Source organism: Corticium candelabrum, chromosome 9 (genome assembly GCF_963422355.1).
Source record: "Corticium candelabrum chromosome 9, ooCorCand1.1, whole genome shotgun sequence".
Classification (NCBI taxonomy): domain Eukaryota; kingdom Metazoa; phylum Porifera; class Homoscleromorpha; order Homosclerophorida; family Plakinidae; genus Corticium; species Corticium candelabrum.
Window position 1 is genome coordinate 992,221 of NC_085093.1, and position 22,270 is coordinate 1,014,490.

A 22,270-nucleotide genomic window follows, 5' to 3' on the forward strand; every position below is an offset into this window, starting at 1 on the left:
ATAACACGTGTGCAGTGTTGTGGTCACGTGATAGCTGGTGTTTTGAAGATGGCGGGTGAGTTGCCGCAGATAAAGAGCGAAATTACAAGCACATCTGCTCTTGTCGCTCCTGCGTCGACAACGGTACCTTCTTTGATTATTGTGGATGCAAATGCTCAAGCAGTTATGTGGGGGCTCTTTTAGGGTACGTCAACTTTGTGGGACGTGAGATGGTCAAGAACAGACGCTGGATTGAAAGCTGAAGAGAGAATCAAGGAGAGTCTATACGACTTAGACGAATGGGCTACACTGATAAATGAAGCAAAGGTGCGTTGCAGCTTGGAGTCAGTTGGTCACGTGCACATTCGTCCATCACTCTTTCTCTGGCTGTCTGCTGATCGATGAACGAGTAACAGGGAATCTCTTATTTAGCAAGATAATATTGACCGGTCTCGAGTTTTGTACGAGCGTCTGGTGCAGCGTTTTCCGACCAGTGGAAGATACTGGAGGATCTACATTGAACACGAGGTTTTCACACTTGCTTGCTGTACTTGTACTGATTAGGTGCATGATACGTAATGCTATGTACAAAGACATTAAAAAGGTAGTTGTGTGTCTTTGGATATTTGCATTACTGATTCTTCGTTTTGTCAGCAATCTTCAGGTATGCAGTAGGTGAATGCATGTACATGTGGGTGTTCTGACTAACGTTTACTGTGCGGGTTTCGTTAGAAGAACAATCATCTGCTTGTAGAAATCTCAACTGTAGTTTTAAGACGTTAATTCTAAGCGTCATTGGTCTCAGATGTGCAAATTGAGTTCACCAAATTGCGACATCTCATCTTTATCATTGCCAAGATGTTTTTACCTGATGTTCTTTCTTCCGCCGTGGTGTGTTCTTCATCTTGTACATAAAGGGAATTATTCAGATGAGCAGATTGTGTTGTAACCTGCAGTGAATTACAACACACGTCTTGTCTTACGACATTGCTGATGTAGAGTGTTGCTGTGTAGTCTCAAGTGGAACTTGCAAGTGCAGGTGTACCTCTTCATTCGTTGATGTGTCTCCAACTTGTAATCTAATTGAAATATCATTGCATTGTACTGTGTATGGCATTTTCATGCTGTAATTGTCCATTGTCTTAATGACTGCCATCATTTGCTGTGAAGAGGCCTCACTGCTATTTGAATTAATTAAGACAGCGTGTGACATTTCTCAACAGTAATTTTGTGGTTTTGCTGTATGAATGAAATTATGAGAAATGCTACTTAACATGTCATATTTGAAGAACTGTTGGAAGGACTTCTGTGCATGAAGACTTCATCAGAGTGAAGGACAGCAAGGGAAGGAGTGGAATTGGACATGTTACCATGTTCGCCCTGACAACTACCAAGAAATTAACAATAGAAAACTAACGATTGTAGCTTAGTAGTTGGTCTAAGTAGAGATTTTGCATAACTTGGTATTGTTTTTGGTGTAGATGCGATCTAGAAACTATGACAGAGTTGAACAGGTAGAAAATCAACTGCTTTGACTTTGGCCATTTGCTCACTGTCACTCAATCTACAGTTGTTTCAGAGATCTTTGCTCAAAGTACTTAGCTTAGATTTGTGCAAAACATATCTTGACTATGTCAGGGAAACAAAGGGTACACTTCCAACATTCAGGTGCAAACGTGATGGGTTGCCTGCTTGTAGGTACAAGCTGTAATGGATGGTGTTTCCATTCAGGGATAAAATGACACAAGCATATGAGTTTGCACTAGAAAAAGTTGGACTAGACTTTACATCTATTGCAGTAAGGCATAGTCAGTCACATTGATAGAAGAAACTAACTGGTTGCTCTGATTGTAACAGATTTGGATGGACTATATCATGTTTCTTCGTTCAGGGTTGGCATTGGACAATTGGGTCTTCCTCTGAGATTGTAACATGTTGTTTGTTTGTAGAGAGGTGTCAGGATCATATGCAGAGAATCAGAAAATAACAGCTGTGAGGAAGGTATACCAGGTAACATTGATGAATACTCGTACACCAGGCCTGCTCCTACACAATATACAATGGTCTTCATCATGTTTATCAATTTGTGACAGAGGGCTGTGGCTACTCCAATGATAAACACAGAAACAGTATGGAAATCTTACAGCCAGTTTGAACAGGTGAGCTGTTCAGTCATTGTCCAGCCTTAATTACACATAGAGAGGAATTGTTTTACAGAGTACCAATCAGATTGTTGCCAAAAAGCTATTGGATGAGAAGAGTCGGGACTATGTTATATCGAGACGTGTTGCCAAAGAGTATGAAGCTGTCACACGAGGTCTTATGAAGGGTAGTGCGGCTGTGCCTCCTACTGGAAGTTCGGAGGAACTGCAGCAGGTTGGATGTTATAGGAATTAAGAAATGAATGTTATAGCACATTTCTGATGCAGTTGGCAATGTGGAAGAAATACATTCAGTGGGAGAAGGATAATCCAATGCATACTGATGATGCTTCGTTGCTGGCCAAGCGAGGTATCAGGAAGCATGTACTTGACAGTTATTGAAGTGACTGTGTTATTGTGGTAGTTATGTTTGCATATGAGCAATGTCTGTTGACTTTCTGTTACCATCCTTCAGTGTGGTGTGAGGCTACAGCATATCTCGAATCAGTCAGCAAACTGATGGCGGACAAAGGGGTAATTACAGCAACATATAGAACTTGCTAGAGTGCATGTGCAACACACACACACACACACACACACACACACACACACACACACACACACACACACACACACACACACACACACACACACGCACGCACGCACACAAGTTGGTAGTTGCATGGGTTTGTCATTACTTTGTAGGATCTACCCGCCTCAAAGGTATGGAGTGATGATACATCCAACTTGTATGAAAGGGCCATTACAGCTCTCCCTGCGTGCTCTCTATTATACTGCACTTATGCTGATTTTGAGGAGGTTTGCTGTCTGATCGTTTCCTGAACATTGATTGGTTATATATGTCAATGTATGCTTAGATGCGGATGAAACATGATAAAGTACATGGCATTTACACTCGATTTTTAGAAGTAAAGGAGGCGGATCCCACTTTAGTAACTTGAGCATTGACCTAAACACTAGAAAACATGTTCATTGGCTGTATGCGCCTGTAGGCATATATTCAGTACATGCGCTTTGCAAGAAGGGCAGAAGGTATCAAAGCTGCGAGAACAGTATTTAAGAAAGCTAGAGATGATACCAGAACAAAGGGCCATGTAATGGTTTGTAAAGTGCTTTTTACGTTTCTGTTGATAATTTGCTGTGGTCAGGTGTATGTAGCTGCAGCACTGATGGAATATTACTGTACCAAGGTAACCAAAGAGATAATCAGTACAATTAATTGCACAAACTTGCCTTATAATAATAAGTTATTGCGCAAAAACAGACTATGCTGAATACTGTAGTGATAGTGAAGAATGTAGGGTAGTTTGTTAAGTATTGTATTGAATGGAAGAGTGGCAGTTGTGAAAGGCATTGATCAAGTATTTTGGCTCTAGGACAAGAATATTTCTCTCAAGATATTTGAATTGGGATTGAAGGTACACTTGAAATTATAACAAATTTCTGATCTAATTGCAAAATTGATATTCTTTAGAAATATGCCAGTGATTCAGACTACTGTGTTGCATATGTTGAGTTTTTGACTCACCTCAATGGTATGGATGTTTGCCTTGCCTTTTGTGCAAAGGAGTTTGGTAGTTTCACACATGAACACTTACAGAGGATAACAATACAAGAGTTTTATTTGAACGCATTCTGAGCAGCTTACCTCCTGAAAAATCTGGGTGAGATGTCTTTCAATCTTCTTTGCTTTGTACGTGTAGCAATTATTTTTGTTAAATGTTAGAGTACTTTTGAAAAAGTTTTTGGAGTTTGAGACAAATGTTGGTGACCTTGCAAGTGTTCTTAAGGTGGAGAAACGAAGAAGCTCTTTCTCGGCTAAGGAAGTTAGTAAGGCGATTGCCAGGTTGTGTATGTTCTAATCGTGCTTCAAACAGGAGTTGAGAGATCAAGAAGCCATCAATCTGGTTGATCGTTATAAGTACATGGGACTGTGGCCTTGCAAAGACATTGAGTTGAGATCAATGTCACACCCTGTAAGCTTTGTCAAAACATGTAATGTCATCTATGAAGTTACATTCTATTTTTTAGGAGTTCGTGCGTGGGTTGACAATTAGTGGACCTACTACCTTACTGACCCCATGGCGGGTGAACTCTGTAGGAACAGAAGAAATGTCAAGCATTTCACTTTTGTTTCCACGTCCTGACCTCTCGCAGATGAGGCCTTTCAAACCCACGCCGTTTGCTAGTAAATTCTGTCCTCGTGTTTGATGACTTGTCTTTCAATGCTTGCATGACAGGTCACATGAGCCATCTGGCAGGAGGAGTATTTCCTCCTCCCCCAGCAGTAGCAGAACTGATCTCAAAACTACCACCACCTTCTTCATATGAGGTACGTATTGCAATTTACCAGCATTCCAAGTATCAAGGATTGGCATACACTGTAGTTGAATTTTCTAGCATTGGTTAAGCTAAGCTTTTGCTAGCCTCGTACCAGACCTCTGGCGTTGTCTGTCATGTGGGAAACGGGCACGATGGCACGAGAGGGTTTGGTACGAGGCTAAGCTTTTGCTACTTTTCAGGAATGCCAACACTACTTTCTTGCTACTTCAGTAAGGTATTGCACAACCCAGGGGACACTGCACTGTAGCTGATACATTGTATTCTTGTAGGAAACATTATCTTTAATATCTGATTTGATGATATATTGAAGCAAGTTATCTTTCATAATATTGTGGCTTTTCTGTGATGTGTAGGGCCCATTTGTAAACGTTGATGACCTGATGCGCATTTTTATGGAGTGCAGACTTCGTGAACCTTTATCAGGACTCAAAGGTAATGATCTTATTCTAGTCACCAATATCAGATTTGAAGTACATTTGTTCAACAAATAAAACAAAACTCACTAATGCCTCATTTAATCAGTTTCTTGCTCATCCAGTCTAGTCATATGTTGTACGTTGTCTGTATCATCATACTGGCTGTGGTATTGCAGATGGAATGTTGGAAAAGACGAAACAACAGAATGGAACACATGAAAAGGATGAAACCAGAAAAGGTCGAAAACGAGGGGCAGAACGAGATGAAAGTGATGAGGAAGGTGGCATCGCACCACCTGCTAAAGACATTTACCGTGCTAGGCAACAGAGAAAAGCTACTGCATGAACACATAACAATAATTTCTTATCTACATGACTGCATGTGTATGTGTAAAGTCCATAAACACAGTCAGTCAGTCCACATGTGCATTACCTATCAAAATCAATTGACCAGAAACATTCAAAGTTGGCCGTGCCTCCTTACATTTGACAAACAAAATAATACTGAAAGTGTATTAGTAGTCATCTGGATTCATCCAAATTTCTTGCAGCATCTGTACATGTCGGCAAATCTTGAGAGCAGGACCCAACTTGATGCCCAGGTAGTCAACTAAGGTCTTCTCACTCAGCTGCGTCATTGCATACCCATCAATTTGCTAGAAAAAGAGATGGACAGAGAAAACAAGATCTTAAAATAGGACTTTGGTCAATAAAATAGACACTGACTTGGTCCTCAAAAAGATGAACATATTGGGCACAGTCTGTTGATTTGAAATAGTCGGTTACTTCTTGTAATGACCAAAGTTCGGGATGTTTGAATGGTCGTTCTGCTGATAATGCTTCCACATGATATGGTGCAAGTGCTGGGCTATATCTCGGAATTTCAGGAGGCAATGGTTGTACTTTTGGATATAATGGATGAGAGCTAAGCCGAGGTGCTGACAGTGAACTAGTGCTGTTGTGTTGAACTGGAGATACCATTGCTACATGGCTGTGGCCTCTACCACGACCTCTTCTTCCAACAGTTTGCAAGTGGGCCAAAGCACCTCTCATAGGTGACAGGTATCGTTCACCTGGCGATGAAGCTTCTGAAATTATAGAAATTCTTTTCATTCCCTAGAAAATTATCATTATGTTTCAATCATGTTATTCATACCATGTGATCACTTACTTGCTGTTTAAATTTCCTCTTGCAGACTGTGCAGTATATGAAGTTTTCACCACGACTAAAGAAACGAGCACTGCCACAGTGCCTACACTGCTTGGCTGGTTTCCTTTGGTTTCCCAGTTTGTCAGGACTGGTGCTACCTTCCTCAGGAGAGCTACCCATCATTTCACAGCCATTTCTGCTCTCGTCTATTGGTGTTGACTGGCCATCTTTCTTTCGCTTTGAGGGGTGATTATCATCATCATCATCATCAGATTCTCCATCAGCTGACGTTATTTGCTTCAAGGAGCGAATTGAAGTTGGCCGAAAATCAGGATCATCTCTAATACTCTGCTGTGACTCTCCTTTATTATTGTCTGACTCTGATGACGCAGAGTCCTCCCAATCACCAAATCTCTCCATGAGTGCAATGTCTTCAGGTGTCAGTGTGGATGATCTCCTGCCAGGTGGCCTGGCTTCAGTATCTTTATTTGAAACAGCCTTACCAGTCACTATTTTCACTCTCTTCATTCCACCATCATTCTGTAAACTAACTTTGTCAACGTTACGTTTCTTTTGCTGACCAGCTTCATTTCTCTTTGACTCTGAAATGCCTAATGGATTTAAATTACCCAGCTTTTTGCCTCCAACATTGTAAAGTATGGTTTGCTGCTGTGCACTTGTAGCAATGGATGCTGACATTACTAGTTCTGAGCCTGATGACACAACAGATGGCATCCTCGTTGAAGTAGAAATAACATCCCGTTTAGACACCGTTGAGAGACTGGTTTTAGGTGTGTGTATTAGAGCTGGTGGTGGGGGAAGATTGCCACTTGCTGGTTTCCCTGATAAAGATGTACTGGGACTAATAACATTTGATATGGTTCTAACCTCTCGATTCTGCTGTGTTGTTGCTGCAGTAAGAGCAGCTCGCACTGAAGATGTTGCTCCACTTGATTCCAACCTTGTGGCAGTAAACGCTGGTCTGCTTTGTCCTTGTGTGACCTGTTGTTGCTTATTAATCACATTTGGTCGTGTTTGCAGTGACTTTGAACCATTCTGCTGGGTGGCAACAGTCACGGGAGTACACACTGTTGCATGACTTTGAAACATAACAGGAACAGAGGCTTGTCTCTGGGTGTCAATTTTTAGTGAATGGGAATTTAAAGTACCACTTTGGTGCTGAGTTCTCACCTGCTGTTGGTTTGATGGCATGGATGTCCCCTTTGCATTCTGAGCTGGAATGCCATAAATGCTGATGTTTGAGCTTCTGTCCGGTAAAGAACTCGTTACTTTTGGTGTACTAGCAACAGCTGAAAATGCAGAGCCAGGCCAAGTGGTGACTGTCACCAATGCTGTCTTAGGTGGACAGACAGACAAAGTAACTTGAATTTGACGGCCTGCATTGCCTGCTTTAGTAACTGATGTTGATCCACTCTTTGATTTCATCTCACCGGGCTGACATAAGGATACTCTTGCAGGAACAGACGTTTGAGGTTTTCTAACCCTTGCCAGATCACCTATTTTGCCAGCAGAAGCAGCACTAACTGAAGCTAAAGCAGGTCGAACTGTTGACTGATTCATCCTTGCTGGTTGCAATACCGATGTACTATTAGTGGTAGATGATTGCGGTCTCTGGAGGAAAGGTTGAGACATCCCTGTTGGTGCTTTAACTAGGCTTTGACTCATTATGAACTGTCCATCAGGAAGTTTAAAGTGGACTGTTGCTATTCCATGTGACTTCTGACCATTAACAGTCACATTCCGAACACCAGTAACCGAGGAAGTCACCATTGGCTTGCTTACTGACGATGATAACTTGGTAGCACTCGATACAACTGATCCTTGGTTACAGTAGACAACAGGGGTAGGAAATACTGATGTACTAAGAGAAACAGGCTGCACTTTATTCTGATAAATTTTAGGTTGGCTAACTGCTGTTTGTTCTCCACCTGATGACTTCAGGCTTAGGAGCAATCCAGTTATTGCACCAGTACTAGTTGAAATGCTTGATTTTGATCCTGTGATTTGAGACACCGCAGTGATGGCTGGAGACACATGCAGCTGTGTTGTAGTATTTTCTGAACTGGACACAACTACCTGTGGTATACCAGATGCAGTCGTTGTCACAGAGTCAACTGCTGTAAGGCTTTCCTTTTTGTTCTCTCCGTTTGTGCCATTAGGAGCCTTTCCTGGTTGATTGATCACATCTTCTTTACTGCTACTCGTCTCCTCGACTTCACATAGATCGAGTGATGCCAATGTCTGTCCTGTTTCATTTGTTCTGCTTTTTATAGCTACCATTTCAGTTCCCTCTCTTTCTTTCAAAGTCGGTGTTGGCACAGCAGCATCATGACCCACTGACACAGTTGAATGAGATGCATCACTAGTAGCTTTAGAGTCAATAGAATTGTCTTCCAGACATTCTTGTTTCCTCTCACACACATCACTATCAACATCCTCATGACTTGTCTGATTACTCTCACTACTGACTGTTGATGGAAGTTGAGATACCTCAGTCTCTGTCATATCACTAACTAATGCTTGTGACTCACTGTTTGTTGTACTTTCTTCCTGTAAGCAATACTCTATCACACTACTATCCTCAAGAATTGGATCTGCAGTTTTCCTGCCATCTGGTACGCGAGGTCTCACATTCACATTCCAGTGATCTTCAATTCCATACTTACTTCTCCCTGGTAACCGCGTCACTACATCCTTCCAACGTCCATCCAACTCTTCCACAGACTTCACAAGAATCCTATCCTCCTCCTCACTGAACGACGCGCCTCTCAAATCCGGATGTAAATATTGTTGCCAACGAAAACGACAATTTGTCCAGTTTCGCTTCTCGCCGGCATCTCTCCACGCCTTCTCCGTCTCACCGTGCGTCAAGACCGCCTGTCTCAGTCTCTGGTCGTCCTCTTCCGTCCATGACTGCACATCTGCCCTGCACCACAACCAGCGGGACTCACACTCGCTTGCTGAGCGTCCAGACACAAGCTTGGCTACCTCGTTCCACTCTATCTGCATGCCTATAACTGTATAATACTGCTCTACAGCATTAAACAACCTGTCGTCGTCCTCTGCGTTCCATTCTCCGTCTCCTTTCTCTGTCTTCTTTAAATTATGCGTATCTACACTGTTCGTGTTGTCTCTAGCAGGTTGGTGCACTGCAACGCTGCATTCTTTGCTCCCTTCAGCGCACGCCGTCTCGTCCACGTTCGGAGCTGTAGACATCGCTTATTGTTCACGCAATGTCCCGTATAAGACACTTAGGCTACAAAATTCGAGCATGCGTGGTTCATGCACTTTCCCGTATAACATCTACAAACTTGAGCATGCGTGGAACAGTCAGCGCGCCTTTCGAAGAGTCTCGTCGCTTCTCAGACTTGTGACTCACCGAATCCGTTTGCAGCCGTATTTCGGACACAGGCAGCAGCACACCATGAGTCGACGCGGACGCAGAAACTACGAGGAAGCGGAACAGAAAAGTTTCCAGCAAATGCTGAACGAAATGAAGCCATTAGCGAGGCAACTGACAGACAGAGAAGGTAAAATAGAGCTTAAACACAACACATCTTGCAGTACGTCGTGTTCACCTTTTTTAAAATTAGCCTAAAACAGTTTTAATCGGATTTTCTAGAGATGTGGTTGATATCTGTGACCCCCTGTGGTTAGCAGTGATTACAGACGCGTCTGATTACGCACAGTTTGTATATATCTGTCTTGTCGACGTGTTTTGATGTGTAGTAACGCTCTCAGTGTGTAGCAGCGCCTTTTGTAAAGTATGTTGTCACCTTCATGAACAGATGGTTTAGAGGTGTTTATACCAAAGAGAGTAAAGGTGGCAGAGTCCCCTTACACAAACATTTCTTTATAAACTATCATCAATGCTTGCAGAAAAATATGATTACCAGTACAGAACAACAATGAATTGGCCGAAATGCAGACTCCACGGGGGTGGTTCAGAGGGGCTTATGCCGGGGTGGGTGGGTGGGTGAGAAACAAACTTGTGTGTGTGTGTGTGTGTGTGTGTGTGTGTGTGTGTGTGTGTGTGTGTGTGTTTGTGTGTGTGTGTGTGTGTGTGTGTGTGTGTGTGTGTGTGTGTCACTGAGTGCATTTTGTGTGTGTGTGTGTGTGTGTGTGTGTGTGTGTGTGTGTGTGTGTGTATCACTGTGTGCATTGTGTGTGTGTGTGTGTGTGTGTGTGTGTGTGTGTGTGTGTGTGTGTGTGTGTGTGTGTATCACTGTGTGCATTGTGTGTGTGTGTGTGTGTGTGTGTGTCCATTTTGTGTGTGTGTGTGTGTGTGTGTGTCGCTGTGTGCACGCGTGCGTCAGCAGTGTGTGTCATTGCTGTTGTACAACACAGATGGCTGTACTTGCAATATACCATCGTTTCATTAAAAAACAGACTAGCTATGTCAATAGACAATCGACATACATACATTCTGTTTTGAAGCGTCTGCTCATCAAATACCCACAATAGTAATCACTACAAATCACCAACGTTTCATGGATGTTGCATCTCTTCTCTCGGTTTTCATGACAAACTACTGAATGCCCAACATAGTCTTTATTGCATTAAAATTGCAATACAATCAGATCTCGTTATTCTGACACCCAAATACTTTGACAGTCGCGTTACGCCTAGTTCACAATATGCGACACGACGTGAGGTGTATTGTGAACCAGGCTTGAGTCTGACAGAAACCAGCAAGACAAACGTGGTTGGAATAACAAGGTCTGACTGTCCAAATAATGTGCCACAACACATCTTTGTTGAAGGCTAATGATTCGTGCTGTAGAAAAGCGGAGAGTTGTGTTGTGGCTACGGAAACTGCAAGAGCCTGTTGGGCAGTCACCAGTCAAATCGTATGTCCAATCGTTTGAGTACGAATTTGAGTGTTTGCCTCGACTAAATTGGATGTTTTCGGTAGAGAAAATCGTAACATGTATGCGAGGCTGCTTCTGCATATGCTGAAACGTGGCGTGTTGGAAGGGCCTTTTAATCAGTCGCCTGAACACGGAGAGCTGAAGACTTTGCCTTCATATATGGTGGGTGGGTTGTTGGTGTGTGTGTGTGTGTGTGTGCACGCGCGTGCATGCGTGTGTGACTGTTTGTCTATGTACACGGAGAGCTGAAGACTTCGCCTTCATATATGGTGGGTAGGTTGTTGGTGTGTGTGCGTGTGTGTGTGTGTGTGTGTGTGTGTGTGTGTGTGTGTGTGTGTGTGTGTGTGATGAGATGGTGTTTAGTCTATTTATTTTGACGATCCACACGATGGTCTGCAAGTCGATGATTTGTCACTGAATTTGTCAGACTCTGAATTTGACTTGGAAACGGAGACACGGCATGAAGGTGTTGGTTGTTGGTTGTTGTTCTGTTTTATTGATATGTTTACTGACTTATTGTCTGTTGGAATTTTGTCATTTGGTTTGTCTGTGTCTTTTTTATGTTTGTTTGTCTGTCTGTTTACGTATCTATTTGTCTGTTTTTCTATCTGTTTGTTTATCTGTTAATTGATCTATTTGTTTGTTTGTCTGTTTGTTTGTTCATTTGTTTGTTTCTATGTAAGACTGTTTCTTTGTTTGTCTGTCTATTTGTCTATCTGTCTGTCTATCTATTGGTTTGTCTGTCTGTCTGTCTGTTCATTTCTTTGTCTGTTTGTCTGTCTCTTTGTCTGTCTGTTTGTTTGTCTGTCTATTTGTTTGTCAATCTTGTTTCTTAGCAAAACTGTCTGTCTACCCATTGTCTGCCCATCTTTCCTTCAGATCTTTCTGTTATTCTATTGTATACTCACGTATGTTGCCACTAGCTGGAACACAGAATTGTATTGCTGTAGTTTCAAAATCAGCAACCGCTGGAACAAAAGGCTTTATGCATATGAGTCGAGCTATCTCGCCAATATTGAGTGAGATAACTGATCAGGAAAGTTTGCTTGAAACCGAGAGTCAACTGCCACTCGAGTCATTGAATGGTGAAGGTAGTGAGCTTGACATTGATCTTGATTTGGAGCTGCAAGAGCTGGCTGAAGAGGAGAGGCATGCGTCGAGGTAAGGAGCCATTGATTGAATGGTTGCTGTTTTGACTGGACGTTACTCAGAGTTAAACAGTCGTTCTGTACTTATATGACTTTCATCTGCTTTTAAAACCTTCGTCTTGTTGTCTGTTTGTTTGTCTGTTTGTTTGTTTGTTTGTCTTGTTCGTTTGTTTTTCTGAGTTTCTGATGTGTGTTGAAGGTCATTAGGGAGACCAACTACTTCAAGAAAAGCGGTTACTAATGTAGATATGAGCAGTGGAGTACGAGACTCGTTAACTAGAGGTGAATGCACACACACACACACACACGCACACACACACACACACACACACACACACACGTGTTTTGCATCACTCTAATTTTTATTGCATTAGATAACCATGAAGACGATGTTGATAGATTGCTAACACGGAGGAAAGGAGCCACAGTGACTAATCAGATGGGACAGATGACGAGCAGTCTGCATGTAGATTGTCTTTGTTGTCTCATGTTTTGATCGTTTGTATTCACTGTTGTGATATATTAGGCATCTGGACGAGCTGCACCTTCTTCCGTTTCTATTATGTCATTATCCCGTTCTCATGCTGGTGTGTGTGTGTCTGTGTGTCTGTGTGTCTGTGTGTGTGTGCGTGCGTGCACATGTGTGTAATGTGTGTGTGCGCACTTGTGCATGTGCTTGTCAAGTTGACGTGGTTCCATGCCTTAATTTCACAGATGCAGCGCTGCAGTCATTTCGGGATGAGAGGAACAGAATTCGATTGCAGCAGAAAGAGGTAACCACAAACTGACCATCCATGTCCCCATTGTTATGCCATTTGGTCACTACACAATGCCTGTTTATGTCTTCATTATAATCAGGTTGATTTGAAGCTGAAAATGGCAGACACCAGATTTCAAGAGGAAAAGCTGCAGTTACAGTCTCAACACGATCGCCAACTGAAAGAGGCAATGACTCATTTTTTATTTCGTGTACGATTGTGTGTTGTTTAGTGACGTTTTTGTGTTAGATGCTAGATCACAAAAACACTGAGATTGAAGTCATCAAAGCAGAGATGGTACGGAAAGTTCAAGAAGTTGAATTGACGGTTGAATCACTGGAGAGGAAGGGTAAGCCTAAGGTGTGACAAAGTGTTTACTACTGAAGTATAGACGTGTGTGTGTGTGTGTGTGTGTGTGTGTGTGTGTGTGTGTGTGTGTGTGTGTGTGTGTGTGAACAGAGTATCACAGTTTTTTTTCTTGTTTGTAATTATTCGCTCAGTTGCACAGTTGGAACGAGAATGCCAGCATGTTCGTGAACATAAAGACAAGCAGCTGAATGAGCTGAAGACAAAAGCACAGCAGAAGATACAAGAACTCACAACTGATTATGAAACAAAGGTATGAACACACACACACACACACACACACACACACACACACACACACACACACACACACACACACACACACACACACACACACACACACACACACACACACACACACACACTGATTGCATGTCTCATCTCAGTTGGAAGAGGCTGCAGCTGAAAGTGAAGGTCAAAAGCTTGCTCTGAAACAACAGCACGGCCGCAGCATGCAAGAACTCGTGGAAGAAACGGGCGAAAGATTGAGACGTATGGAGAGTGAATATAATACACAATCAGAGAGTAAGGTAAGCGGATACAGTAAGAAACAATTATGATATTTGGCAACTGTGATGTACTGAATGCACAGCAAGTTTGTCTGCCTGTTTCTTTGTTGTTTGTTTAGCCTGTTCATCTGCACGCGCGCGTGTGTGTGTGTGTGTGTGTGTGTGTGTGTGTGTGTGTGCACGCGCACATGCGTGCCAGGAGCTGACCTAGTGATTACGAACCGTGTGGCAGTTGGCCAGGTGGCAATTACGAGTTTTTTCCATGCTTGGTCTTGCAAACCAAGTCAGTGGTAATATGTCCCATCGGTTACGTTGGCTAGGACATGTTGCTCGTATGGACTCCACTCATGCTCCTAAGCGAATTCTTTTTGTAGAGCTATCTACTCTCCAAAAGGCCGTACCATGGTGCTAAAAAGAGGTGAAGGGATGCAGTTTCAAATGACTGGAAAACCATGAATGAGTTTGAGGCAAGTTGGTACACCCTTGCTCAAGATAGAGCTAAGTGCAAGACTCTGGTCAACGAACTTCTTTCAACTATAGCCATAGCAAATGTACAAACTCAACAGCATACTGCTCTAAATGCTAACCAAAAAGAAACAATTTATAGATGCCTGTGCGGGAGATGTTTCCTCAGACAGGGAGATTGAACACGACGTTCTCGTTTCTGTTCAGTGACAACACAGTAATAGTCACTTATTACCTTTTTTTCTGGTTTTTGCCTTTTGGGGGACACCATTGTCATTGATGCTGCAATGGACGGCTCTCAAGGTCAATGTGAGTGGGGGTGTGTGGGTGTGTGTGTGGGTGTGTGTGGGTGTGTGTGTGGTTGCATATGCATGTGTACATCTTCATCATTGTTTGCAGGATGGAGTGATTACAGAACTTGAAGGACAGCTCAAACGACTAAGACAGGATAGAGAGCAAGCTGTCACTGCAAGCAATAGAATGGCTAGGGACAAGGTCTGTCTCAACCCACAGTACTAATGAATAACAAAGCTTGAAGTGAAAACCATTGCAGGTTGAACTTGAACTGGAACGATTACAAGAGGCTATGCAGCAGCAGTTGGAGAACACAAGGAAAAGGTGAGGATTTTGATGTGTTTTTCTTGTGTTTGTTAATTGTTGAGTTGGTGTGTGTGTGTGTGTGTGTGTGTGTGTGTGTGTGTTGTTTGTTGTTTGTTAGAATTGATGAGTTGGAGAGCGAGAGGTTAAGGATGACGGAGGAACACGAACGTGAGGTGAAAGAGTTGAGGAGTCAAAGTCAAGCGATACAGGAAGAAATGAAACACGAACACACTGTATCAACCGCAAGAGTAAAATTGAAGTTCACACACACACACACACACACACACACACACACACACACACACACACACACACACACACACGGGGACACACGGACGGACACACACACACACACACACACACACACACACACAGGTATAAACGAATGGCCAACTGAGTGACAATTTTTTCCTGCCAGGCTGCTGATCAAATATCAGATTTGGAACAGACGTTGAGGGAACTGAAGAGAGGCTTGAAGCTTAATGAACAGGAGAAACAAAAGAGCATCAAGGTTCTGTCATCACATCAACGTTTAACAGCATCTTTACCATTTGTGTGTAGAGTCTTGAGATGGAACATCAGAGAGAGAAACAGACACTCGAAAATGCATATGAAAAGAAGGTAGCTGATACTAGTCAGCCTGCTTGCTTGCTTGCATATTTGCTTTCTTGCTTGCTTTCTTGCTTGCTTTCTTGCTTGCTTGCTTGCTGCTTGCTTGCTTGCTTGTTTGCTTTGTTGCTTGCTTGTTTGCCTGCTTGTTTGCTTGCTTGCTTACTTGTTTGCTTACGTACCTGCTTTCTTTCTTACTTGCTTGTTTGCTTGCTTACTTACTTGCTTGTTTGCATACTTACTTGCTTGTTTGCCTGGTTATTTGCTTTCTTTCATACTTGTTTGGTTGCTTAATTGTTTGCTTTCTTCTCTGCATCCCTACCAGGCACAAGCATTCATTGCTATTACAATCAAGTGACTACTAAATAATTAATCAATCTTAACTTTATTTGCGATCAGTTCTTACATCTTTTTAAATCTATTATTCAGATTGAACGGATGCAGGCAGAATTGCTAAAACAAGAAGCCGAGAACAAACAGAAAGTGCAAAAGCTTATGGCAATAGTGAAGTGAGAATCAGTCGAGTTTGTACGTCTTTATGGGCGTCTCAACGTGCTGTGACTGGTTGTATAGGGAACGTGATGAGCATATAGCAGATATGAAGACAAGACACCAACAGCAAGTACAACGAGCTGAACAAGCACTGGATACCTTCAAGCATGAGTCAGACAAGAAGACAGAACGTTTGTATGAAGACACACGAGCGCAGGTTGACAGGCGTGTTTGTGATCGGAAGTGTCACTGTTGTGTGGGATGATGGGAATAGATGGCATGTAGTGGCAACACAGACGTTAACGGCAGCAGTATCTATCCGTCCGTCTGTCTGTCTGTCCATCTGTCTGTCTCTTTATTTGTCCGTCTGTCTGTCTGTCTGTGTCCATCCGTCTGTCTGCCTGTCTGTTCGTCTATCCATCCGTCTCTTTGTCTGTCCATCTGTCTGTCTCTTGTCTGTTTCTTGTTTGCAATGTGTAGGTTATGATACGCTATTTATGCCACAGATGCAGAAAGTTTTATCTGATTTGAAGAAGACGAATGCCGCAAAAGAGAAACTTGTACGCGACTCGACTAGAGAGAAAGAAGAGCTCATACTCAAACACAGCAGAGAGGTGACAAACTTAATGTGGACGTCGTTTTTATCATAATCACAGTCCCTATTTCTTACCTTAGCTCTCCGACACAAAACTGCATTATGAACAAGAAAAGGCCGTTTTAACTCAACAGCATGCAGTGGAACTAGAATCAATACAAAGGAAGCAAGAACGAGAGAAGGTAACGATATGTCTGATGTATTACGTTTTTGGGAGTAATGCATTTGTGTATAGGTTGCTGCTGTGAAGCAGATGCAATCAGAAATGGCTGAGCAGGAGATGAAGTTGCACTCGAAAGAACAACAAGATGCTCAGGTAAATGTGACATGATATTTTACTGTGTTTTCTAGTGACTGATGAGAAGTGGGTGTCGGCCGGTTGTGCGAATGGAAGCTTAGTTAACGTCTATTGTAATTGTTGAAGTGATTTTAAGTCACTGAAATTTGAGGTTTTATCTGTATTTACCCGGGGGTTAAGTGTATTGTTAAGTTTGTTTGTCAGTGAGTTGGATTGGTAGGTGGGCTGTCTGTCAGTCTGTCTGTCTGTTCATCTGTCTGTCTGTCCATCCGTCTGTCTGTCTATCGGTTTGTCTGTCTGTTTGTGCTGTTACTGACAAGGGCCACAGATGTGCCTGGAACAGGATGAATAAACAGATTGTGTTGGTTTGTGACGGTGTGTTTGGTTTTTTGTATGGTTTTTGATTTAGTGTTTTGGAATTTATTCTAAAAGCTGCTTGAGATTCATTAGAAGCACATATTGGTAGTGTTGAGTGTGTAAAAATGGGGTGAGAAGCAAGGACTTCAAAGTACACTTGGACATAGTTTCTTTAGGTTTAATTGCGTGTTGTACACTTAATTTTCTTGGCTTCTGTTTGTGTCTAATTAATATTAAATTCTTACATTTTAGAATTATTTGCTATTGTTTCTAGAGAATGTCTGAACTGGAAGATGAGGTTCAAAAACTTCATGACGAGGTACACCCAAACATTTGCTTGTCATATTCATCTGTCACTTGCATTGTTTCTACCTTAGCTAGAAGAGGAACGTTCTCGTCACCAATCAGACATGACTCAGTTAGAATTGTATTATAAAGAACAACAGCAGTTGGCTGCACACTCTCATGATGCTGCTGTACTAACGGATTGTCGTTTGTTTAATAAATGGCAATACAAAAGCAATGCTGTTTTGTGTAGATGGCAAAGCGTCAGTCAGAGTTGGAGCAGCATCACTTGCAGTTGCAACAAGAACATAGTGCTGAAATTGAGAAGCTCATGCAAAGGGTGTGAAAGTTGTGTGTTTGTTTAATAATGACTTATAATAAATGGCTGCTTTAATACTTCTACTATTATTAGACCAATGGAAGACAGAAAGAAATGGAGAGAGAATATACAGCAAAGATAACGAAAGCTAATGAGGTACAGAGAAGAGTTGCACTGATTTGCTTATCTAATTTAATAGAATTTGTTACCTTCAGGTTATAAGTCAATTGCAATCACATGTGCAGGAACTGAGAGCAGAAAAGCATCGGTTGGATATTTTTGATAACATTGTGTTATTACTTTTCAGTTTTATTTGATCAGGTTGAAAGAACACTGGCAGGATCAGTTGACAAACAACAAGACGAAACTTGAGGCAGATATCTTGTCACTGAGAAATAAACATCATTCAACAGTGCAGGTACAACCTTTTTACAGAGATAAGTACTGTTGTAGAAAGAAGGTTGAAAATTTGCAGTCAATTGAACAAGAGCTGATGGCTAGCAAGAATTTGGTACGACAGCTGGAAAAGAAAATCAGACAACTACAAGTAGAAGATGATGAAAGGGTGATAGACGTCTATGAAGTCTTGATGATCAGTTGTTGTTAATGCTGTTGTAATTAAAGGTGTCAACCCTTCGGCTTCAGTACGAAGAAAGATTACGAGGACTAATGCCTGGATCAGTAAGAGAGGTATTTTATAGTCAAAGTGAAAGACATAACACACACACACACACACACACACACACACACACACACACACACACACACACACACACACACACACACACACACACACACACACACACACACACACACACACCAATTGTGAGGCATTAGCAGAGGGCAAATAACAGTTAGATCAGTCAATGTAATGGACTGTGTGACATAACTGAGAACAGACAAAACATTTCAATGCACAGTATTTGCAGTTGTTTTGCTTACAGCAACTTGAAGGCACAATCACTTCTCTGAAGAGTCAGACCAGGCTCCTGGAACAGAGGAATAAACTGCTACAAGATGAGCTGGACAGCAGACAATCTCCTCGCACTCACTCGATGCCTGCTTTGTCCCATCCCTTAAGTAACACTCCTTATCGACCTCCAGTCTCATGATCAGCATGTATGTAGTTGCATGTAGCAAATCTTTAATGATAATCACAATAATAAGCAGAACGACGAACTTGAGATGATAGTGTTATAAAGATGTGTTAATAAGTCATTATGTACAGACAGCAATAACATTTTTCTTGTCATCAATGGACATCTAACTTGTATTAGGGTGAGGGGTCAGTATTTAGTTTCTCTCAAGATTTTCTCAGGATACGCGCTGTACGTACTGAGTAGTAATAGAAATATTAATAAATTCATTACATTAAAATCTCTGGGTTGAAAGCTTTAATACGTCGCGTCGCGTCAAAGGAGGCCGTTTCAGACGCGACGCGTTGGATAGGATTTTTTCTGTTCCGGTTGAGTTTCACACTGTAACGTAATTGAGTTAGGTCATTATTCACAGCTGTTTGACACATTATGTGACATACTAGACTTATCAGTTGAATCTAAGTAAAAGCTTGCAGCCTTTACATGCTACAGGCGAAGTTTCTATTTACGATTAAAATTGGTGTAAAGGATGTTGTTCAACATGCCTGCACGTGCACTTTTTGCACACGTGACCTACACCTAGTACACCCATTTTTGAGAGGCTTCAGGGCTCGCGCATGGTTGAGTATGAGTAGCCCTGCAGTTTATTAGCTAGGGAAGCGGTTAAATTTAATTTCTGGCGGAGTCAAGAAACCATCTAGCGGATTACGTTGCGTGGAGACAAGAATTGTTGAGGTTGCCGTACTGTTTCTAGGATGCCACAAACCATTCGAAACGACGAGTGAGTGTGAAGGCTTTTGGTGCTTGCTAGAGTGACATTTGCTTTCTGTGTCTTTGCAGCCGCGGAGAGGAAGACGAGATTGTTGATGTGGAAATTGTAGATTTGGAAAAGAAACGTGAACTGCGAAAGTACTACGTACGTTAGCTACCGCACTGACTCTGCAGTGGGTCAACTGATGTTTAATGCACACAGGTTTATGTTATTGAAGTGTCAGTAAAGCGTGGACCGAAATACATTGTCTACCGTCGCTATAACCAATTCCACAATCTCCATCAAGTGCTAGACGAACGTTACCCAATTGAAGCTGGTCACATTGATGCCAAGGATCGAGTACTGCCTAATCTTCCAGGTAGATAGAGAGTCAATCCACAGGCTACACTTGTGTTTAATAGGCATTAAAAGTTGATGTTTGGGTAATTACTAATTTATATAAGTGATCTATGGATGAGATGTCATTTACCTGCAGGCAAGATATATTTGGGAAGAAGTGCGGTTAAGGATGTGGCAGAAGAAAGAATTCCGCAGTTAAATGTCTTCATTAAGGTGATGGTCTGACCCACTACAAAATTTCTTTAGTTAAATGTGTTGTCTATCTTAGACACTCATTGGATTGACTAGAAAAATTAGTCATGACGAATTTGTGCAGCGTTTCTTGAGGCAAAATGAACATGATGGTAAACCATACACGGGCTCCTTTCCATACAGAGGACAAAGTGGAGGTGGAAACTCCCCGAAGAGGCAGAGGTATGTAGGAGCAAAGACTTTCATATTCTTACTCCAGTACTTGTGTGTAGTTAGTTTGTCAATAATTATATTCTGTTAGTCAGTTATATCACAAAGTTGTGTGCAAGACTTTATAGCTGAATTTACAAAATATTTTATTTGCCAATATGTACAGTATCATAACGTTCATTTTGCAGAGAGGTTCGGCCTCCTCCTCCAGCTAAAAAGCTGCCTGGTCCTCCTGCTAGACCTCCAGCTCCTCCAAAGAGGCCAGCAAAAGGGCCAGTTTTACCACAGAAAAGATCAGGTTTAAGTCCTGCTGCGGGATTGCTAACTGTTCCTCTTCCATCAAAGCCTCCTGTTGCAAAGAAACCAATTAAAGGACCAAGAGCACGGGTAAGTAGTTTGAGATTTATGTGTTGTGTAGTAGACTTGTTGGTGGAGTACTGCTTGTGGGCTAGGGACTTCATACGTTTAACGCAAGGAACAGTGAGGAGCTTAGCTTTAAGAAAGGTGACATTATAAAGCTGAGACAGCGAATCAGTGATGACTGGTTGGAGGCAAGCATCTCACTAAAATCAAAAACAGTTTCTCGTTTGTGCTGCATTTCTCACTGTCTTTGACTTAGGGTGAACTGGACTGTTGCAAAGGGTTGGTACCTATTACTTACGTAGAAATAATTGAAGATTTGGTACTGGAGCACTCTGATACAGTATGTGTGATATGGTCACTTTGAATTTATTGAATACTGTTGAATACAGATTGTTTGCAGGATGAGTGGGATGATGATGACGATGACGATGAGACACGACATAAAACTATAAATGTGCTGTGCAGATACAAAGGAAATGAAAGGTAAACATTTTTGTTTGAAAAACGGAAAGAAGCCCACTTGAAACAAAATTGGTTACAAAGTTATCTTGGTAATTGAAGTGCCTCTTCTTCAACTCTTCATATCTGCTGTTTTGGTTGCAGCATTTTCTCAATTTATGATTTGATTTTATACTATGTAGACAACAGATTAAATTAACTTTTTTGTCAGATTTTGTAATTTAAGCAGCTGTGAAAAGGATGCCTCCATATTTTGTTCAGTAGCAGGTTTACAATTGTTTATTAGACAATGCAGGACACTTGTTGTCAGTAATTGACTTTTAGTCGATTGGTTATTTGGCTGGAATGTTTGTCTGTACTTACAGAGTAATTGGAATCCCACAGAAGGTTGCTCATGAGCCATCATACTTGTCACTTCTTGCTGCTGTCAAGTATGTCAGCTGTTAGCAACTTCATGTTTTGATCAGATCAAGAGTTAAATATGTTATAGATCAGCTCTTAGTGATTTCAAAGTTACATTAAACTACAAGGATGTTCAAGGTGATCTTGTTCGTATCTGTGATGATGATGATATTAGATTGTTGATGAGGGAAGGTGTACCCAAGAAACCAGGACCAAAGTTGCCCAATCGTGTTCAGTGGCAACTTCATGTGACTCGTAGCGGAGATCTGTCTGTCTACAATGTTAAGCCTAAGAAGCCTAAAGCTAAGACAAAGTGATGTTTTTATGTTTGTGGCATAAATTTCTTCTGGGTTCTACTGAGGATTATGCGATTGGTATATCTGATGATAGACCTTCTTGTTAGTAAATGTACAGGTGGAGTCGATTGATTGCTGTAACTTCATGCTTGCCAGTAATATCTAGACTCACAGTATGGTTTATTATATGTACTGTACATGAGTAATTTATTGCTAAATTATCTCTCACATGCAATCCAAACAGCGTCTAAAGTAAAGTCATGTTACAGTTATGTTGTACGTGCTACATTCAAGGTGTCTTGATTTCACAATTAGATAAACTTTTGAGAACAAAGTGAAAGAGAAAGGATTAATTAAGATTAAGACAAAGGCAAAATATGTAAATTAAAGCAGTCAA

At 41.7% G+C, this 22,270-nt stretch overlaps 4 protein-coding genes across 6 annotated transcripts; 3 read left to right on the forward strand and 1 right to left on the reverse strand.

Annotated features, from left to right (window-relative positions):
* The first annotated feature begins 28 nt into the window (after positions 1-28).
* On the forward strand, positions 29-5,246 carry LOC134184287 (cleavage stimulation factor subunit 3-like). 2 transcript variants are annotated; one of them, XM_062651937.1, is made up of 25 exons: positions 29-123; positions 184-306; positions 412-507; positions 1,461-1,493; positions 1,550-1,647; positions 1,711-1,777; positions 1,837-1,871; positions 1,929-1,989; positions 2,073-2,138; positions 2,197-2,355; positions 2,409-2,490; positions 2,545-2,654; positions 2,826-2,939; positions 2,999-3,073; positions 3,134-3,235; positions 3,290-3,331; positions 3,518-3,559; positions 3,616-3,676; positions 3,742-3,805; positions 3,868-3,967; positions 4,019-4,117; positions 4,173-4,329; positions 4,382-4,473; positions 4,838-4,916; positions 5,077-5,246. In XM_062651937.1, exons 1-25 carry the CDS (start codon positions 49-51, stop codon positions 5,244-5,246), a joined length of 2,202 nt encoding a protein of 733 aa, XP_062507921.1. In that variant the 5' UTR covers positions 29-48. The 2 variants fall into 2 exon arrangements, with proteins under 2 accessions (XP_062507921.1, XP_062507922.1); XM_062651938.1 differs by having other exon boundaries at positions 2,596-2,654.
* On the reverse strand, positions 5,244-9,306 carry LOC134184285 (polyhomeotic-like protein 1). The gene is made up of 3 exons (XM_062651933.1): positions 6,072-9,306; positions 5,627-6,016; positions 5,244-5,556 (listed from the first exon to the last, which is right to left on the reverse strand). The coding sequence occupies exons 1-3, from the start codon at positions 9,285-9,287 to the stop codon at positions 5,416-5,418; spliced, it is 3,747 nt and encodes a 1,248-aa protein (XP_062507917.1). The 5' UTR covers positions 9,288-9,306; the 3' UTR covers positions 5,244-5,415.
* On the forward strand, positions 9,288-19,090 carry LOC134184286 (centrosomal protein of 112 kDa-like). 2 transcript variants are annotated; one of them, XM_062651934.1, is made up of 32 exons: positions 9,288-9,601; positions 10,855-10,921; positions 10,987-11,104; positions 11,306-11,408; positions 11,893-12,103; positions 12,290-12,372; positions 12,465-12,556; positions 12,617-12,677; positions 12,805-12,863; positions 12,949-13,035; positions 13,098-13,197; positions 13,349-13,467; positions 13,601-13,744; positions 14,588-14,684; positions 14,749-14,806; positions 14,907-15,036; positions 15,207-15,299; positions 15,350-15,409; positions 15,827-15,906; positions 15,971-16,106; positions 16,396-16,503; positions 16,565-16,666; positions 16,720-16,800; positions 17,414-17,458; positions 17,517-17,615; positions 17,678-17,764; positions 17,837-17,899; positions 17,959-18,011; positions 18,065-18,161; positions 18,219-18,308; positions 18,368-18,433; positions 18,688-19,090. In XM_062651934.1, exons 1-32 carry the CDS (start codon positions 9,343-9,345, stop codon positions 18,853-18,855), a joined length of 3,216 nt encoding a protein of 1,071 aa, XP_062507918.1. In that variant the 5' UTR covers positions 9,288-9,342; the 3' UTR covers positions 18,856-19,090. The 2 variants fall into 2 exon arrangements, with proteins under 2 accessions (XP_062507918.1, XP_062507919.1); XM_062651935.1 differs by lacking the exons at positions 9,288-9,601; positions 10,855-10,921; positions 10,987-11,104; positions 11,306-11,408; positions 11,893-12,103 and having other exon boundaries at positions 12,301-12,372; positions 12,490-12,556.
* A 336-nt stretch (positions 19,091-19,426) lies between these two features.
* LOC134184549 (neutrophil cytosol factor 4-like) lies at positions 19,427-22,120 on the forward strand. The gene is made up of 11 exons (XM_062652271.1): positions 19,427-19,621; positions 19,681-19,756; positions 19,814-19,970; positions 20,088-20,164; positions 20,220-20,365; positions 20,542-20,740; positions 20,806-20,904; positions 20,973-21,056; positions 21,117-21,199; positions 21,541-21,606; positions 21,666-22,120. Exons 1-11 carry the CDS (start codon positions 19,596-19,598, stop codon positions 21,892-21,894), a joined length of 1,242 nt encoding a protein of 413 aa, XP_062508255.1. The 5' UTR covers positions 19,427-19,595; the 3' UTR covers positions 21,895-22,120.
* Positions 22,121-22,270: the final 150 nt, after the last annotated feature.

What these genes read in the sequence shown, in the direction of transcription:
- LOC134184287 (XM_062651937.1), top strand. Translation starts at nt 49, where the DNA reads ATGGCGGGTGAGTTGCCGCAGATAAAGAGCGAAATTACAAGCACATCT. An exon ending in TTACCTCCTGAAAAATCTGG is followed by an intron (nt 3,806 to 3,867) that starts GTGAGATGTCTT and finishes GTTAAATGTTAG; the next exon opens with AGTACTTTTGAAAAAGTTTT. An exon ending in CACCACCTTCTTCATATGAG is followed by an intron (nt 4,474 to 4,837) that starts GTACGTATTGCA and finishes TGTGATGTGTAG; the next exon opens with GGCCCATTTGTAAACGTTGA.
- LOC134184285 (XM_062651933.1), bottom strand. Translation starts at nt 9,287, where the DNA reads ATGTCTACAGCTCCGAACGTGGACGAGACGGCGTGCGCTGAAGGGAGC. An exon ending in AGAGGAAATTTAAACAGCAA is followed by an intron (nt 6,017 to 6,071) that starts GTAAGTGATCAC and finishes ATAATTTTCTAG; the next exon opens with GGAATGAAAAGAATTTCTAT. An exon ending in TTCATCTTTTTGAGGACCAA is followed by an intron (nt 5,557 to 5,626) that starts GTCAGTGTCTAT and finishes CTCTTTTTCTAG; the next exon opens with CAAATTGATGGGTATGCAAT.
- LOC134184286 (XM_062651934.1), top strand. Translation starts at nt 9,343, where the DNA reads ATGCGTGGTTCATGCACTTTCCCGTATAACATCTACAAACTTGAGCAT. An exon ending in CAACTGATTATGAAACAAAG is followed by an intron (nt 13,468 to 13,600) that starts GTATGAACACAC and finishes GTCTCATCTCAG; the next exon opens with TTGGAAGAGGCTGCAGCTGA. An exon ending in AAGAACAACAAGATGCTCAG is followed by an intron (nt 16,801 to 17,413) that starts GTAAATGTGACA and finishes TATTGTTTCTAG; the next exon opens with AGAATGTCTGAACTGGAAGA.
- LOC134184549 (XM_062652271.1), top strand. Translation starts at nt 19,596, where the DNA reads ATGCCACAAACCATTCGAAACGACGA. An exon ending in CAAACCATTCGAAACGACGA is followed by an intron (nt 19,622 to 19,680) that starts GTGAGTGTGAAG and finishes GTGTCTTTGCAG; the next exon opens with CCGCGGAGAGGAAGACGAGA. An exon ending in TCAGTGATGACTGGTTGGAG is followed by an intron (nt 20,905 to 20,972) that starts GCAAGCATCTCA and finishes TCTTTGACTTAG; the next exon opens with GGTGAACTGGACTGTTGCAA.